Consider the following 18,397-nt stretch of genomic DNA (forward strand, 5'->3'; position numbering starts at 1 on the left):
TCTGCAAACTTACTAACCATACCTTTGATATTTGCATCCAAATCATTTATGTAAATGATAAAAATCAGTGGACCCAGCATCAATCCATGCAACAGACCTCTGGTCAAAGGCCGCCAGTCTGAAAAACACCACCAGCCTCTGTCTCCTACTTTTGAGCCAATTCTGTATCCAGATGGCTAGCCCTCCTTGATTCCATATGATCTGATCTGGCTAATCCATAGGATCTAATTAGGTACCTTGTCAAACATCTTACTGAGGTCTAAATAGACAACATCCACCATACTGCCTTCATCAATCATCTTCGTCACTTCTTTGAAAAAAAAAGTGAATCATGTTAAGAGACAGAATTTCCCACGCTGAAAACCTTATTAATTATCTCTAATCAGTCCTTGCCTTTCCAAATACATATCAATCTTGTCCTTCAGGATCCCCTCCAACAACCTCCCCACCACTGATGTCAAGCTCACTGCCAGGTCTGCAGTTCCCTGGCTTTTCCTTACCACCTTTCTGAAATAATGGCACCATGTTAGCTAACCTCCAGTCTTCTGGCATCTCACCCATGGCTATTGTTGATGCAAATCTTGAAGGAATGTTGATGCTATCACTGAAAATTCTACAAAGCCTAGTGAATCACTCTTGAATTTTAAGAGGTGAGAAGAAAAAGATCAGAAAAGAAATTAAGAAGCAGAATTAGATTGCAAAGTACAAAAACAGCAAACAAAATGAAACCACATAGCAACCGTAAATATTAAATTAATCTCACTCAATGACATCGAATACCAAAGTGTGATTTCTGACGCATTTACATTTCTGGAGAATTTGGAAGTAAAATGATGCATACTTTAAAGGCAATGATGTTCCCATGCCTCCTTTCTCTTCCTGTGTCCCCATGCATGATATGGAAATGTACCATTTATGCAGACCAACAGAATCTTCTATATATGTCAACAAATAATTCTGACCTTTGTTCTGTTGAAGCATTTCCTTTTCTCCATCCCAGCTGTAATTCAGAATTGGTGGTCTAAAAGCAGATTACTACCTTATTTACATTATCAAAAGATTAGCATATGCCACACAGCTTTTTTACATGTTAATTTCCTTCAAATGGGTTGTTAGGTTAACGGATTAAATTTGTAGAATTTGAGCAAGACATGTGAAGCATATGGGAAAAGCATGTTTTCTTTCTCAAAAAGGAAAGTCTGGAGAAAGCTGCACCTGATCTGAATTTACTTAATAAGGTGAGATGTGAGTAGCAATTTAATTCAACTCACGAAGGGCTATGGGCTTTGATGTTGTGTCTTTGCAAATTTCTGCTAGACTTTGAGCTATCCAATAAATACAGACTTTAAGAATATTTCCTTCCCTGACCCTCCTCTGAGATTGTTGTGGAGAAAATGCAGAGAACCACCAGGAGACGCAGAGAGTTCTTCAAGAAGTAGATCTTTTATTTGCAAACAAAAAATCGTGACACTGAAAAAGCAGATTCTCGAATGCCCACGAACCTCAGGGTCTGTGGGTTTTTATATCTTTTTTAACATGTTTCTGTTATCTTATCAGCATGTCCAACTTTATTAATCAAAGTTTATCACTCTAGCTACACAATAAACCAATGATGTTAATTCCCATTATCTCTTCAGTTGTACATTCTACTTAATGTTATTCTAATGTGACGATTAGATATTTAGTGCTAACTCTTGCAACGATGGCCTTTCATTCCAGACCCAACTTAATATTTTTCTAATGTCAATGATTAGATATTTATTATCAGCTCTGCTACAGTGATCGTCCATTCCAGACTAACCTGTCATGATAGATATTTAGCTATTCCATCTATTACAATAGTCTCCTGTCTGAAGCTGACTCTACTAACTACTAATTGGAAACTTTAATATCATGTCCCAAATATTCATGGTCCCAATCCTGTCATAATAACTCTTAACAGAGAAACTTGCTTTATACTTGTGTTATTTCATCTCACCATAGTGACCTTTCATCCTTAACTTTGCTCTGCTAATTGGTGTAAGAAAATTCCACTATGGTTATCCCATCCTGCCTTCCACGGAACACAGATTGCCAGTGGTCTTCATGCTTTAATCCTTCCCATGCTTTCATGTTCTTTATTTTCCATAAGATATTCTGTTTAACTGTTTGAGAACTGTTTTTATAAAGATCAATAGCATTTGATGCTCCCAAGGTATGGGATATATCTCACCAAAATCTGCACATTGGGCTTTATTCTACAAGCTTCTTTCCTCTCAGCATTTTCCAGTCATAGAGTCATAGTCATAGAGATGTACAGCATGAAAACAGACCCTTCGGTCCAACCTGTCCATGCCGACCAGATATCCCAACCCAATCTAGTCCCACCTGACAGCACCTGGCCCATATCCCTCCAAACCCTTCCTATTCATATACCTATCCAAATGCCTCTTAAATGTTGCAATTGTACCAGTCTCCACCACTTGAAGAGTTTGACTAACTTCTGGGTATAAGTTGAAAGACTCCTGAAATGAAGTGCGTGACACTAAAAGTGAAGGACATTAACAAAGCAAACTTCTTTATGCAGCATGTTGGTGGAGCACAGAGAAGTTAAAGGAGTTTCAAGACATGACCATGCTCCCTCACTAAGCTAAAATCATAGCAATGATATTTGATATGCCTGCTCGATATCAAAGCACAATTCAAAAATGATCTCTCAGTCAAATTTCTTCAATTGACCTATATTTATCCATAGTCATGGAATCTTCACTGTATGGACAAAGATAAGTTTTAAATACCTAGCTCCTTTTTCACTCGTGCTGAAATCACAACTCATCACAACATACATCTGCATGCCTCTTTCCCAAGTTACTTTTCATTGGCTCATTTCCTTACTCATCTCACAACTGTGAAAATTTGACTCCATAAAATTCAAGATTTCTCTTCATTCTTCCTCCAGTTTTTTGGTTCATCTCAGTTTGTTTTGCAGTAGCTTTGAATAAACAGATTCTCAGACAAGGTTGAGGGTAACTTACTTCAACTTGCCAATTGGAACCTTTCTAATTTCAAATATTCTTGGTTTCCGTCCCTTCTGAAGAACAAATCCTTCCAACTAACCTTCTGGATGGGCATGAAGCTAAGCAGTGCCCTTCACGCATTCCCAGCAAGGACACTAGGAACTTGGAAAACACCAACAGCGCCACTAAAAATAAACTTGAAAGAAAGCTTGTGGTGTTCTGTGGGAGTCCCATATGTTTATCATCCCTCACCACATTGTGACACAGCAGCAACCTCCCATATGCTCTGAGTAGCTTCAAGGCATGCCCTCTCACTAAGTTAAGATCATGGCAATGGCATTTTACATGCCTACTTGATAAGTGAGCACAATCCAAAACTGATCTCTCACTCAAATTTCTTCTAATAGTCCTGTATTTTCTTTTGTTTCAAGTATTTATCCAAATTCAGCTGTTTTTCTCCCTTAACTAATCTGTGCTCCACTGACACATTTGTTACATTAATGTCCTTCACTTTTAATGACCATTTTAAATGGGGGATTTCTTGAGCAACTAGTCTCTGTTCATTGTATGAAAATTCATCACAATTTTATGAAATGATTTTTAGTCTTTCCATGAAAATATATTTCTCCATTCTTTGTGTTCCTTTCATAATATAAAACTTCATAGGTATCTGCATTGAAAGACTTTTGAAATCTAATTATACTGTCTCTCTTCCAAAAAGCTTTACAGTTCTCCTTAACACCACATCCTCTCTCCAACCCTGACTTCTATGACACATCACATTTCAAGATGTGGTTCCTTTGTCAAAGTTTGCAGTTCCAACACTGACCCCAATAATGCACCATTTTTCAATCCATTTGCAACTTAAGCCATTCAACTTTATTTTGTGTTCTTCCTTCAATTTTCTATATTACGTTCCATAGGTTACAGTGTTAAGTTTATAGCCAGCTTTTCACCACTGCTTAAAAGTTTCTGAAAGTTCACCTACTGTGTATCTGTGTTCTTTTCATGCAAGTTAAATTTGATATGCAGCAGGATTATGTTTTAGTGTTCAGGCACGAGACAGTGCTCTCCTGTCCCTGTGAGGCATTAAAACATACAATCTGGAATGAAGTGTTTTTTTAGATTAGATTACTTACAGTGTGGAAACAGGCCCTTCGGCCCAACAAGTCCACACCGACTCGCTGAAGCGCAACCCACCCATACCCCTACATTTACACCTTATCTAACACTACGGGCAATTTAGCATGGCCAATTCATCTGACCCGCACATCTTTGGACTGTGGGAGGAAACCGGAGCACCCGGAGGAAACCCACGCAGACACGGGGAGAACATGCAAACTCCACACAGTCAGTCGCCTGAGTTGGGAATTGAACCCGGGTCTCAGGCGCTGTGAGGCAGCAGTGCTAACCACTGTGCCACCGTGCCGCCCATGACCATTGCCCTATGTTTACCCCTAACTATTGCACAACTTTGGATTGTAGGAGGAAACCAGAGCACCCGGAGGAAACCCACACAGACACAGGGAGAATGTGCAAACTCCACACAGACAGTTGCCCAAGGCTGGAATTGAACCCAGGTACCTGGCACTGTGAGGCAGCAGTGCTAATCACTGAGCCACCATGCCGCCAATGTGTTTGTATCACATGTTTCAAAAGCACAGAAACAAACGGTTCTTGGAAATTCAGGCCTCAGTTGAACTAAATATGTGTACTGTACCTGTAAGTACATTGAAATATGCATGTGCCATACTTTACCAAAATGATTGAAAGGTGAAATGACTAGTTTTACCTTGCATGATCCCTTGCCTTCCCCAGATAGTCGATTCTAAAGAGGGCAGAGATATGAATTTCTCCTTGCATGTTTGCATTGTCCTCTTTCCATTTCTCCTCACTTTGCCCAACCCATGAATGATATTGACAATGGTGGGTCAATTTTAATATATGGCAAGATCAAAAGAAATATGGTGTTTGATGGTAAGGAAAGAAAGTCTGGTTCTGCAACGAAAGCTTGAATGGCATTGGTAAGAATCTCACTAATGAGTGGCAAGAAATCTATTTACATCAAATTGCATGCAATTAAAACTTTGATTTGGATTTCTCCTTCACCCATGTGCCAACTAAACTAGACGGTGATAATTCCTGAAATGAAAATGAGCGCGTCCAGCTCGCTGCTTACTCCTCTGGGCCGCTACCTTGGTCAGCAGTCCCCAACATCTGCAGATATGCTTCACAGCTGGGGACTACCAGAGCCTGCTGTTGAGAGAACTTGGCATCAAACACGTACCGAATGTACGGCATGGACAATTACCCATGCCAAGGATTTGGTTAAGGCTCATCTGGGGTCCCTCGCTTGCTCTCTTAGTGCCCACTCACATTGCGCCAACTTGGATGCTCACTGTATTTCTGTCTTGTTTTGTTTTTCTGCACTTCAGAATTTACACATGCACAGCTCACAGTATTCTATCTTGTCTCACTGTTTGATGCAGGGCTCAACAGCCAGTCATGCTTGTTATCAGGAATGGGATGGACATGTTGCTGTATGGCACTGTGCCACACCAGGTTTGCTCCTGCAGTATTTGCCTGCAACTAAAACAACACTCACACACACAGCTGATAATTGAACATGAATATACATTTACAAATGTGAGAACAATTTACGATGATGTGTCACCTGTGCCACGCATATGCCCTCAGTTCAGTTTTTTTCTTTCCTTCCCACTATCTCTGGGTGTAGTCTGGTTTCTCCAGCAAGAATAGAGGGAACCTCTTCAATGGAGCCTTTTGACCTTCGGGTGTGTCTGGAGAGCCCCAGACATGCTGAGTCTGACCTTTCCATGTGCGGGTTGAACTTTGTGGGTTTGATCTCCCAAATGTTCGACACTGGCAGGATTGTTGGAGGTGGAAGGCCTGACTATCTGTGGAGTATCCTGAGAGAAGAATCCTGTGGGGCCTGTAAGCGGTCCCTCCTCTAGCTGGGTATGTAATGACATCCCCACTGTTGGCTTGTGAGGAAGGGGCACCTGGAGTGAGGTCACCGTTAGCATGTCATTGGTCTGTGCCTTGTTCACTAGAGCAAAGGACTGCAGATCTGTGCCCAGAGAGGGCCTGCAGAGAGATCTTGATTCTTCTGTGGTTTAATTATTCAAAAAATGAATTGATTTAGTAAAGCTGTTCATGAGGTTATGACAGACTGATATTTACCACAAATTGGCAAAGTATCAATTTTGGTGAAAGGTTTCTGTCTAAGACCTCTCCTACAGTTTCTCACACTAGTCTCCACTCACCTCATCAGCTATCCGCCATGCCTGTATGGAGCTCCGCTCACCTTGTTATCCCTCTCTGCAGCCTGAAGGAGCCGCCACTGTGGGGATCACCCGGGACTTCCGGTGTTAAATTTTAACACACAGTCCTATACCAGCTCAAGCAATGGTAGCCAGGAACTGTCCTTTACAAAGCATGTGGTGGGGCAGGAACCAAAAACGCATGATTCTGGCAGTAAGTAGGAGGCATGGCTGACATTTCATTGCAAATACGAATGCACATTTGTGAATGTATTGAGAGTTATGAACTGAGACCCACAGATTCTCCTTCCTTCCTTCATGACATGTTATGTCAGAACCCTGTTTGAGGGAGTGCCAGTCTTTCCCTGTTCAATGTAGGAACTTCACATACTGGATAACTTCAGATGTTTGTTAACTTCAGATATTTTTTATTCAGCAGCAGCAAAAGTAATGAAAAAGCAAACCAAAAAAGAACAGCATTTGTTCAGGAAACAAACAGGGACTGCTTGGCTTTCATGCAACAACAAATTTATAGTCAATCGTTGCACTGTAGGCAAAGTGATGATAATCCCTACTGTAGCTGGTTATATTGGGCACTTTTTCTATTAAGCAAAGTGCTGGAGAAGCTCTGCAGGTCTGGCTGTATATGTGGTGAGACAAACAGACTTTCTAAATCATGCTTGTGTGGGGAAGATCAGAAACAGAAGAGGTCCTTGGTAATGTGTCTATCACCTGATGAAGGAGTGTTACTCCAAAAGCTAGTGTGCTTCCAATTAAACCGGTTGGACTATAACCTGGTGTTGTGTGATTTTAAACTTTGTACATTCCAGTCCAACACCAGCATCTCCAAATCTTGGTAATGAGAGCAGTCAGCATTTGCATCAAACACAAATGCCGGTTCAGTATTAAGCCAGTTCAACATTGAGACAAGCAGAGCCATGGTATGCTTGTACACAGACCTTATTCTGAGTGCAACACAAGCCAAGTCTCGCAAGTACAGTGGGAGATTGAGACTGTGATAAGATTGCTGATGAGTTATTTCCCCCTTCGTGACCCAAAAAGGCAAACTTTCATATAAGAGCATATTGTGTTACTTGTATTTGAAGGTGAGATGAAATCATCTCCAGGCCCTTGAGCAGCTGAAGACATTTTGGATTTTCTTTATGAATTGTGGTCCATGGATACCACTTATAAGCCATATAATAATTTCAGTTGCTTCAGAGATGGTTATGAGCGATATGTGATGACAAATGTCTTGTTCAGCTTTGTTTGTGACAGGATTTGTATCCCACATTGTTTGACAATATATACATTTCACATGCTTACAGATGTTTTCAATCAACACTGCATAAATACATAATTAATATAGTTGCCCCGACATCACTCAGGAGAAGATGCAGACAAGAGAAAGAACATTTATCCAACCTGCTCCAAATAAATTGTGCCCTTACAATTTGCATGATGATGGAAGGAAAGCAGCCCACTTTTGGCAGAGAGTACTGTCGGCTCAGCCTGGTAACTCAGGATCCCCCCCCAACGCACACAATTGTGAACTTTATTGTTCCTTTCTTCCTTGCAATCCTGATTAACCCCATCAGTACTGAGGTTCCAATTCTTCCAACCAGCCTCTTTCCTTTGTCTTTATTTCCCAACATTACCCTGTCTGCCCTGGCCCTATAACGTGATCATACAACCATCAAGTTGCATTGTTCCCTTCTGAAAGCAGAGTGGTTGTGACCATTGATGACCATCCCTTCCTTACCTAGTAACCCACATCCCCATATGCACTATTGTCTCCTTCCCATATATGTTGATTTGCTTCCCTTCACGGTTACTATTTCCTTTGAATTTCAGCATGGTGCCCCAAATCCCTTGTACTGACATTGCCAATTTCCATCACAGCAATTGTGCCTGATAATCTCCCTTGATGTTCACTGAGCTGACCCTCAGAACTGACCTTGACCCACCCCCTAACCAACTTGGAAAAACAGCCCTGACCCAGTTGGGGGAAGAATTAACGATCAATTGGTTGAGTTTAAAATATTTGTGAGCAATTAGTTTTTAAACTCCTGCAATACGAACCTTTAGATTTACTTACGTTATGGACAGGAGAGGAGAAGGAACTTGAACCCACTAATTCTCTTCCCTCTTGTCTGTAATCATGTAATTTATTTTTGAAAAGATATGTGTTTGTGTTTTTAAACCCTACTGGTGTGTCTGAATTTAAAATTACCAGCAACCAACTTCTGTGATTAAATGTAGCAGCAGATTAAACAAAGAGAATTATTTATTTTCACACTTTCCTTCATAGATCTAATGCTATCAGTCACACACCACACACTCAAGATGCAGTTCATGAAGGTAGTGCATTTCTGCAAATGTTAAACCAAAGTAATAGTTAACATGTCATAGAATGGGATCTCCACAGTACAGAAAGAGGTTAAAAGAGAAAATGCTGGAAAATCTCAGCAGGTCTGGCAGCATCTGTAAGGAGTGAAAAGAGCTGATGTTTCGAGTCTTAACTGATCCTTTGTCAAAGTCTACACCTCTGAAGATAATACTACCCAGACCTAACCCCTGACCCTATCCCCACAATCCCGCATTTACCATGGCTTATCCACCTTGCCTGCATGTTTCTGGACATTATGGGGTAATTTAGCAGTCAGTCCACTGAACCTGCACACCTTTGGAGTGTGGGAGAAAACCGACACAGACACTGGGAGAACATGCTAACTCCACACAGGCAGTCGCCCAAGGTTGGAACTGAACCTGGGTCCCTGGTGCTGAGAGTAGTGCTAACCATTGACCCACCATGCCTCTTCAGTATCAAATAAAACAATATTTTCTTTTCCTGTTTGGAAGTGTATTTCAGATAAATTCATGTAGCTGGAGTTGGATATCCAGACGAACTTCAGGGATCATTTGAAGAGAGGTCTCTTCAGCTGCTCAGCTCAGCAGGAAGTTGTGATGTTATCTTAAGGTCTAATTTCTTTTCAGGTAGAGTTGGAGCTTCAGAATCAGGGCTGGAAAGTTTCCTCAAAAATGTTTATGTCTATTTGCTCTTAAAAGGAGAAGCATCTGTTGTCTTGTTAGTATTATTCTGTAAACTACCTCCATGCCTTTTGAACGTTTGGCACAAAAAGACTTCACAGACACAGTTTTAGTCACATGGTCAATGGCTGTTGATATTCAATGGAAGCAAAATGTGGTCTTTCACATGTAATTTATAGATAACGAAACAACAGAACTTCCTGGAATTCTGAAATAAAAACAAATTGCTGGAGAAACTCAGCAGGTTTGTCATCATCTGTGGAAAGAAAGCAAAGTTAATGTTTCAAGTCCAGCGATCCTCCTTTGCAACAATTTTAGATAACTGCTCTTGTCAGGTTTCCTTTGTTTGGTTGCAAATTTGGTGACGTACCATCAAAATCCATTGACTATGTTTCGGGATTATCTTTGATAATGACAGGTGTAATTTCGACATTGGAGTGTTGTTTTGGCATGTCCTTTTCAAGGGGTGGTTGTGATTCAATTTCAAACTTTCCAAAAGCTTGTCAGTCGGGTTGAAGTTGCAAATGTGATATCTTCCTGGGTGCGACACTTAGGCATTGTTTTTACTGACATTTGTTCAAATTCTATTTTAGTTTGAAAAGAGATTAACAGAAATGTTTTTGTTAGAAATCTGTTATTATGGCTACTAACTTAAAACAGTGGTCAAATTTAGCAATTCTGTAAACCAACTTTTTTGAACTGATTTATAAAAATAAATTTAGTAATTCTAATGGTATGATTAATTCCTTGGATTGAGGTACTTAAGAAGAAATCAGACAGTGATTTGTACTTTACTGAAAGACATGATGACCCTTCAATTCCTGCAAATCGCTATGTATAATACTGGAGTAACTGGATATCATTCATTTTAAAATTGCATGAACAGCTTATTCCAGAACTCCGGAGAAACAGTTCTGTATCTTTTTCCTTAGCTAAGTCCATGGCTTCTTTATATATCATTTTATGGCAAGGTTTACTTTTCAGTATTTGTGGAATGTGCAGAACAAGTTTCATGAACTTAGTCAAGAAAAATAAAAGAATTAAAACAAATATTTGTTTTATAATTTTTTTAAGCTTCTGCAGTAATTTGTTGACCAGGCAATTTCTCCATCGGCCAATGTCATGAGACTAAACTGATATCTGCACAAACAGAAGACTATGTAAACAATCAGGACTGTAGGAAATTAGTAAACACCCACTAATCATTTTTTTTCTTCTTTTAAGTATAAAAGTTTAACCTTTCATTTTATTCACCATTATTCATGCACATTAGTCACGCAGTCCTGAGCGCCTTCAATTGTGCGAGATTTCAATTTTCATGGGTCTGATACTAATGCCATAAAAATCCATATAATGGTGCAGAAAATACAGGGCAAACCTCAGTGAGAAATATCCTTTTTTTTGAAAAAAAATGGAAAGAATAGTAGAAGCAAAACAGCATAGCTATCTAGGCTCCCCTTGTGGCTGGGTGGAGGAATCAATAAATCATAAAACAATGAGTATAACTTGCCATAAGTTCTGCAATCATTTATTCCATGTAAATAACGTGGCATCAGGTTGCGTGTGCATCTTTCTGGATCCATGCAGGAAATGTCAGACTATTGTGTCCTGGGCTGTTGTAGCAGTATATGTGTCTTTTTAAGATTTTTCCAGTTATCAAGTTAAATCTTCCTTTTTTCCATGCATTTGTTTGAACATTTTTTCTCTCCTTTGGGTCCACAGAAACTATTCACCAACCAAAGTGAGCAGATGGCCAATTCTTAGAACTGCTTTTCCCAGTCCACAGGGAAGCACAAAAGACTAGTTGAAAGTACTCCTTTTAATTTTCACTCCTCTTTGGGGAAAACCTCTGCCCTTGTCATCTTACTTTTTACTGAGTATTTTATTTTAATTTCTGAATCACTTTAATGGAATTTACAAAAAATTGTGATATTTATGTGTTACTGTTTAGAAATATGAATTTTAATGAGTGCAACTTAAATGTAGAACAAATAGATGCTGAGGTTTATCATTCTCCTGTAAGTGAAAAATATGGTTAATCTTCGTCAGGAGACCTGACACATTAATCTAATCTATTCTTTCTCATTTTTGATGTGAATGGATTTGTTTCCATTAATTTCTGCTTCCATTTCAATTTTCCAGAAATTCCAATATTGTAATTTAAATTGATGAAACATTTTGAAGATTTAGCAGGGATGTATTTTTTCTTGAAAATGTGAATCTATTTCCAAAACACCCATCTTCAAACTGATATTCAAAGTTGTCAAAACAAATTAAGATACTTTCAATTCTGAGAGGCAAACCTATATTTTAAATTGGATGCACGTAGTCGTCTTGCATTAATTAGTGTCGAGGAACATATTCTACATTTAATTGAGCACCACACTTTGACAAAGGATTTTAACCTCATAGTTTTGACAACACGTCTGCATTTGAAATGCTGAAGGGGTTGAATTATCAAGAATGGCTAAACAGGCCTTTATTCATTAGAGTTTAGAAACATAAAGGATGATTTTATTGAAGCGGACAAGATCCTGACGGGACTTAACAGGGTAGATGTTGAGGAGGTGTTTCTGTTAGTGGGAGAATCTCAGACCAGGAAACATAACTTTCAGTCGAGAGGATATTTATTTAAACTGTGAAACAAAGGAATTTCTTCTCTGAAGGTAGTGCATGTCCAGAATTCTCTACCCCAGAATATTGTCAAGGTTAGATGAAAGTACTTAAAGAGGAGATAGATTATTGAAATATTGATGAGTTCATGGTGATGAGGACCTGGCAGTAAAGCAGAATTGAGGCCTGTGGTACATTAACTAAGATTTTTTTAGAATGATGGGGCAGGCTGGAGGGGATGAATGCTCGAATCTTCCTACTCATGTGAGGTGCTATTGACACACTACATTGTCGTCACCATTTTATTAAATATCTCAAGTATAGCAAAGCCAGTTGCTCACTGAGAGTTTCTTAAATAAAATAAACTAACATATAAATTTAGTTCTTCCATTTGTAAAATTATTGTATTTCATTTTATAAGCTAGCATCATTCTTATGCATATGGCATTTCTTCATGCACAGAACATGTATGCTTCAACATCTACTAGAATGACCACCATGTGGGACAGGAGAAACCAGCATTGTTCTCCTCAGCACAGCGTTGAGGAGTTTTCAGAGAGATACGCAATCATGAGCAGTTTTAAAGCTGTAAATGAGGAGAAACTCGGGTTTAAAATCTGAGGACCCAAGTTTAGGCGATTGGCAAAAGAATCAAAGGCAGCATAAGAAAGCATATGTTTTATACACAACAAATTGTGGTGATCTGAACTGCTTTGCCCAAAGGGATGTTGGAATATGAATCAATTATAAATTTCAGAAAGGAATTGAAGGTAAGAAAACAACTTCAAGGGAACGGAGGGGAAAGAGCAGGCCAGTGGGACTAATTGAATTGCTCTTCAGCTGTAATGGGTTGTAAGTCATTCTATCATTCAATGGTCATATGGAAGTCACTGTGATTACAAATAGACTTGGATATAGTCACTGTTTCAATGCCTGCATGACAAGAAACTATAATGCAAAATAGAATTTTCAGCAACTGGGCACCTTTAAAAGAATAATTTCAAAGAAGTCCTCTTTGAGCAGGGCTAGATATCTTGCCTGAACAGAAATAATTTATGGAGTTTGTATAATATTATGAATTTCTTCCAGTTGGCTAATTATCATGATGAATCCAAATTGTAATGTCTATTATTATAGATACTGCATTGAAAGATGATGAATCCTCATTGCCATCTTCATTTTTTCGCAGTGAAAGATTCTTTGTAAAATTGAATAAGAACGGATTGCCGAAATTTCCGGAGAGAATGGAAAGGCAATGCACTCTCTTTGTTGTAAGTATAACATTTACAGTTAACTTTTAGTATATCTGATTATCAGGGCAAGCATTTATGTAGTTTAACTTTTGCTTGTTTGATTAGTTAACATAAATGCTATTTGTACAGTGGTTTTAATAAATTGCAGAAATCGCTTTATATTCCTCTTCTGTAGATCTTGAAGCTCTCTTTGTTTTGAAACCTAATCAGGTGGTAAACTTGTAGTGTGACCTATGACGCTCTTAGTTTAAGTGGAAAGCTAATTGTTGTGCTTGTAATATTTATACAGTTTTTTGGGGAAGTGAGTTCAAAATGGTTAAATCAAGATCAATGGCTATTGATGTTAAATTCTATTGGCAAATTCATATTAGATTTCTTTCATGGAATCTGAATGTTACTGGTCAGCCAATACTCGTTGTTCACCCCTAATTTCCCTTCAATTGATGTGGCTCACTATACCATTTCAGAGGGCAGTTAAGGGCCAATCCATTGTTGTCAATCTAAATTCTGGTGCAGGCCAGACCAACTAAGGATGGCAGATTTTCTTCCCTCCAGGGCATTAGTAAACCAGATGGGCTTTACAACAAACAGCAATAGTTTCATAATCACTATGACTGAGACTAGTTTTCAATTCTAGGTTTTAAAAAATTGAGTTTAAATTCCACTTGTGGTGGGACTTCAAAGGAAACAAAAGTATTTGCCTGAAAACAGGAACCAGCCTACCCTTTATTATGACCAATGATTCACCCTGGGCAGAGAGATGCATGTTTCATATTGTTCTGAAATAATTATTATTGATAACAGTTGAAAAAACGGAGATCTCTGAATTATTTGGTTATTACATTTTATTTTGTGACTAATGTGAATTTATGTTGTAACTAATGAGGGAAGTCCTAGGTTTGCATTGCATCTTTAGGCCAATGTAGTTGTGCAACCTTCCCTCTATCCCAAGTAATTCTATCAAAAAGTAGCAGATAGTTCATGTGCCAATTTCAGGAAAATCTTGGATGAAATTCCTTAAGACATAGGAGTGGAGGCAAGGCCATTCGGCCCATCAATTCCCTGTGAGATCAAGAATTTATTAATCTTTGCCTTGAAGACGCCCAAAGTCCCAGCCTCCTCTGCGCTCCATGACAATGATTTCCACAGGCCCACCACTCTCTGGCTGAAGAAACGTCCCCTCGTTTCTGTTCTAAATTGACCCCCCTCTAATTTTAAGGCTGTGCCCACAGGTCCTAGTCTCCGCGCCTAACAGAAGCAACTTCCCAGTGTATTTGAGGAGGCATCAAGTAGCAATGTTTTCCATTACATATCGGTAGCTGAACACAACTTTCCCCAGCCAAAGCTCACCATCTGTCTCAATGATAATAAGGATTTAAGACTTTAAAGGTCTTGATGTGGGCCCACAAAAGCTGCACTACCTCCAGTGGCTGGCCCAAAAGATCAAAGTCTCCCATCTTAGTGCACTTAAGTTGCTTACCTATCAACCTCATATCATTTTGGAATGTTATTTCTTGCCCCTGATGGCTTGGATTGTCTAATCAAAATGAAGAAAATTGGAGTAGAAATCCTACAAGGACAACATAAATGATGTGATTGCATCACACCCAAAAGAATTCAACTAAGGTCTGTTCCAAAATGCTGCTGCTTCATGTCTCGGTCACCTTCCTGCCCACATCTGCCTTTCCTTTGGTTTCTGACAAAATCCACTCCCCTTTCCTTTTACCTCCTTTTCACTCCTTGCTGTTTCCTTTTAGTTGTTCCTTGCACAGTCTTCCTTTCCCTTTCTCTTATCCTTTCCTTCATCTTTGTTGTTCCTTGTTGAACTTCTTGTCCATGTCCAACATCACCTGCTGTTGCTGCTCCTACTTCCCCCTTACCTTCCTCACAAGCTCTCTCTCCTCCTTATCCTCTTCCTAAATTCTAGATTCAGTGGAATGAATGGCTTGCTTCCGTTCCAATACCTCATGGTCTTTGCATCAGTAAAAGGTGGGAGAAAAAGTTAGACACTGAAAATCCTTTCCTGGTTTATTCATACAACTGATAGCACAAGTTTCTACGTAATTTCGTATGAAATATAACAACTGCAATGATGCTTTTAACTTTTAAGTTAAATGAAACAGCTTTTAAAATAAATGAAAGAGTTATGTGATCACTTCCATTGTTTCTTCAAATCATAATTTTCACTCCTATCAATGCTACTGATAGATTGTAAAACTGTTATTGTTGACATGGAAGTAGATCTGTCATCTCAGCTGCAAATAATTTGTGGCTCAAGGTAAGTCAAGTAACTGAGTAAAAAAATTCTGTTTTATTCACTTAAAATTATTTTCAAGTTTTCTATTTTTAGACCATCAGGAATCATACGACTCAATTCGGCTAAAATATTAATTTAATATAGACCTTGTTTAAACCATCAGTATAAAACTGAAGCTCCAAAGTGAAATAGTATTTCAGTAAAGCTTTGTAAAATGTTGTTACAACCTGTTCTGATTCTAAGTGTCTTTTTCAGGATTTGGGGAGCAGTGACCTCAGGAAGGATATATATATTACTGTTCACATTATAAGACTGGGTAAAGTTAATTTTGTTTGGAATCAAAGGACTTTTAATCTTTTCAATCTATGTTTATTCCATGCAAATTTATTGAAAATAAATCCATGTTTATCTGGTGTGACACCACAGGTCGAATGGCTGCAGGAGAGAAGAAGAATACTTGCAATGCACAGTATCGGCGACCATTTGGTTGTGCAGTTCTGAGCATTGCAGACCTGCTGCAAACTGAAAGAGATACCAGGGACTCCAAAGAGGACCACATGCTTAAAGTCTACATGTACAGTAAAATTTCTCTTTTCGTACTTTTTAGCTGAATATGAAGTTCATGACATGAGGTCCCCTCATGACATTAGGAAGTTTTATCAGTATTTCCAAAGAAGCAAACTGTCAAGCTTTAGTGAACATTTTCGCACACCTATGGCCATCAATGGCAAAAGTTGTTCTTCATTTAGAGTCAAAGAGATGACCAGCATGTAAACAGACCCTTCGGTCCAAACATCCATGACAACCAGATATCCCAACCAAATCTAGTCCCATCTGCCAGTACCTGGCCCATATCCGTCCAAACCCTTCCTATTCATATACCCATTCAAATGCCTCTTAAATGTTGCAGTTGTACCAGCCTCCATCACTTCCTCTGGCAGCTCTTTCCATACATGTACCACCCTCTGTGTGAAAACGTTGCCCCTTAGGTCTCTTTTATATCTTTCCCCTCTCACCCTAAACCCATGCTCAGCTCAGACAAAGAGATTGGTTAGACATCACACCACCCTGCCCAACCCCTAAATGACCCACAGTAGCTCAGTGGTTAGCACTGATGCCTCACAGCGCCAGGAACTCAGGTTCGAATCCAGTCTTGGGTGACTGTCTGTGAGGAGTTTGTATATTTTCCTCCTTCAGCTCAGACAAAGAGATTCATTCATCCTATTCTCTGCTCTCTCCCAACAGAATTAAGTAAGTATGGGATAAAATTACTGCAGATGCTGGAATCTGTACTGAAAACAAAAAATGCTGATACAGCAGATCAGGAGTCATCCATTGAGAGAGAGCAAGCTAACATTTGAAGTCTAGATGACCCTTCATCAGAGCTCTTCATCTAATGAAGAGTCTTCTAGACTTCAAACATGAGTGTGCTCTTCCCCAGTGATGCTGTGATTTCCAGATTTTTTGTTTTCAGTGAATCAAGTATGGGTGTGTGTGCAGATAGAGGAGAATCCCCCTTTAAAAAGAATGCATTTAGCATAACGAGAGAGCCATCTAGCAGTAGGGATTCTGTGGTCTGGGGTCATCATAGAATCCCTACACTGTGGAAATATGCCAATTGGCCCAACAAGTCCACACTGACCCTCTGAAGAGTATCTCGCCCAGATCCATTCAATGACCCTATTTCTCGACATTTCCCCTGATAATGCACCTAACCTGCACATCCCTGAACACGATGGGCAATTTAACTTGGCCAACTCACCTAACCTGCACAGTTTTGTATTGAGAAGATACCGGAGCACCCGGAGAAAACCCACACAGAAACGAGGAAAATATACAAACTCCTCACAGACAGTCACCCAAGACTGGATTCGAACTTGAGTTCCTGGCGCTGTGAGGCATCAGTGCTAACCACTGAGCTACTGTGGGTCATTTAGGGGTTGGGCAGGGTGGTGTGATGTCTAACCAAGGCCGCCTTTATTTCCCATCCATTCCTCACAGCTACTGCATTCTTACGTACTCCAACATTTTTCACTTTGCGCCAGACACAACTGCTTCCTCCCTCAAGCATGTTGTTTCAAACATTGCCACAAGACCTTGAGGTAGTAGAGGCAACATACAGGGGCAATGGGGAAAGAATGTTCAAGCCTAGCTGTGAAGGTTGATGATGGGCCTAGTATATGACTACAAATGAGTCATCTGAGATCCATTGAATATCACATAATGTTGTTCTGTGGAGTGCTGGCCACAACATAGAGCTGGACAATCTCTGCCAGGATGTATCAAAATTACTTCAGGGATGTGTGACTTCAATTACATGGAGCAATGAATGAAGCTGAGATAATTTTCCTCCCGAGAAGATGAAGGGAAGCTTTGATAATAGTGAGGGGCTTTGACGGAGTATATCAGGTGAAACCACTGCCTGAGGCAAGAAGGTCTGTACCCTGAGTGAAAAGATTTAAGATAATTGGAAAGAAAGAATCCATTTGAAGCAAAATGTTTTTGTGCAACAAGTGACAATCTGGAGCATGCTACATGAAAGGGTGGTGCAAGCAGATCCAGTAGTAACTTCCAAAAGAGAATGGAATGCATTCTTGTTGAGGAAAATCTATGCAGCTTTGGGGAAAGAGCAAAGGGTGTAACACTAATTGAATAACTCTGCTAAAACCTTAGCTGAATGACCATCTTCTCTTCGATCATTCTGTTCTCAAACTGTACATTTGTGTGGGGCATGAACTGATTTGTCCATGACAGTCTTGGACCTGGCAGTCCTGGCCCCATTGAAATGCAATTCACCGTGTTCGCAGTCAGAGTTTCCATTTAAGGTTCGTGGCTGCTGATGAGTTGGAAAACAATAGTGCTCTTAGACCCACAAACCAGAGCATACTGAGGATCATTCTCTAATGATGCAACTGGCAGTTACCCCATCACAAGGTAACAGAG

At 39.6% G+C, this 18,397-nt stretch overlaps 1 protein-coding gene across 1 annotated transcript in view; it reads left to right on the forward strand.

Annotated features, from left to right (window-relative positions):
• The window catches only part of dock4 (dedicator of cytokinesis 4), a 458,861-nt gene that overhangs the window by 209,478 nt on the left and 230,986 nt on the right, over positions 1-18,397 (forward strand). Inside the window, exons 9-11 of the mRNA XM_060839361.1 lie at positions 13,134-13,215; positions 15,710-15,770; positions 15,881-16,028. Of these exons, the coding sequence (XP_060695344.1) occupies positions 13,134-13,215; positions 15,710-15,770; positions 15,881-16,028 (291 nt within the window). The remainder of the gene's footprint in view (positions 1-13,133; positions 13,216-15,709; positions 15,771-15,880; positions 16,029-18,397) is intronic.

The sequence above is a fragment of the Hemiscyllium ocellatum genome, chromosome 19 (genome assembly GCF_020745735.1).
Source record: "Hemiscyllium ocellatum isolate sHemOce1 chromosome 19, sHemOce1.pat.X.cur, whole genome shotgun sequence".
NCBI lineage: Eukaryota > Metazoa > Chordata > Chondrichthyes > Orectolobiformes > Hemiscylliidae > Hemiscyllium > Hemiscyllium ocellatum.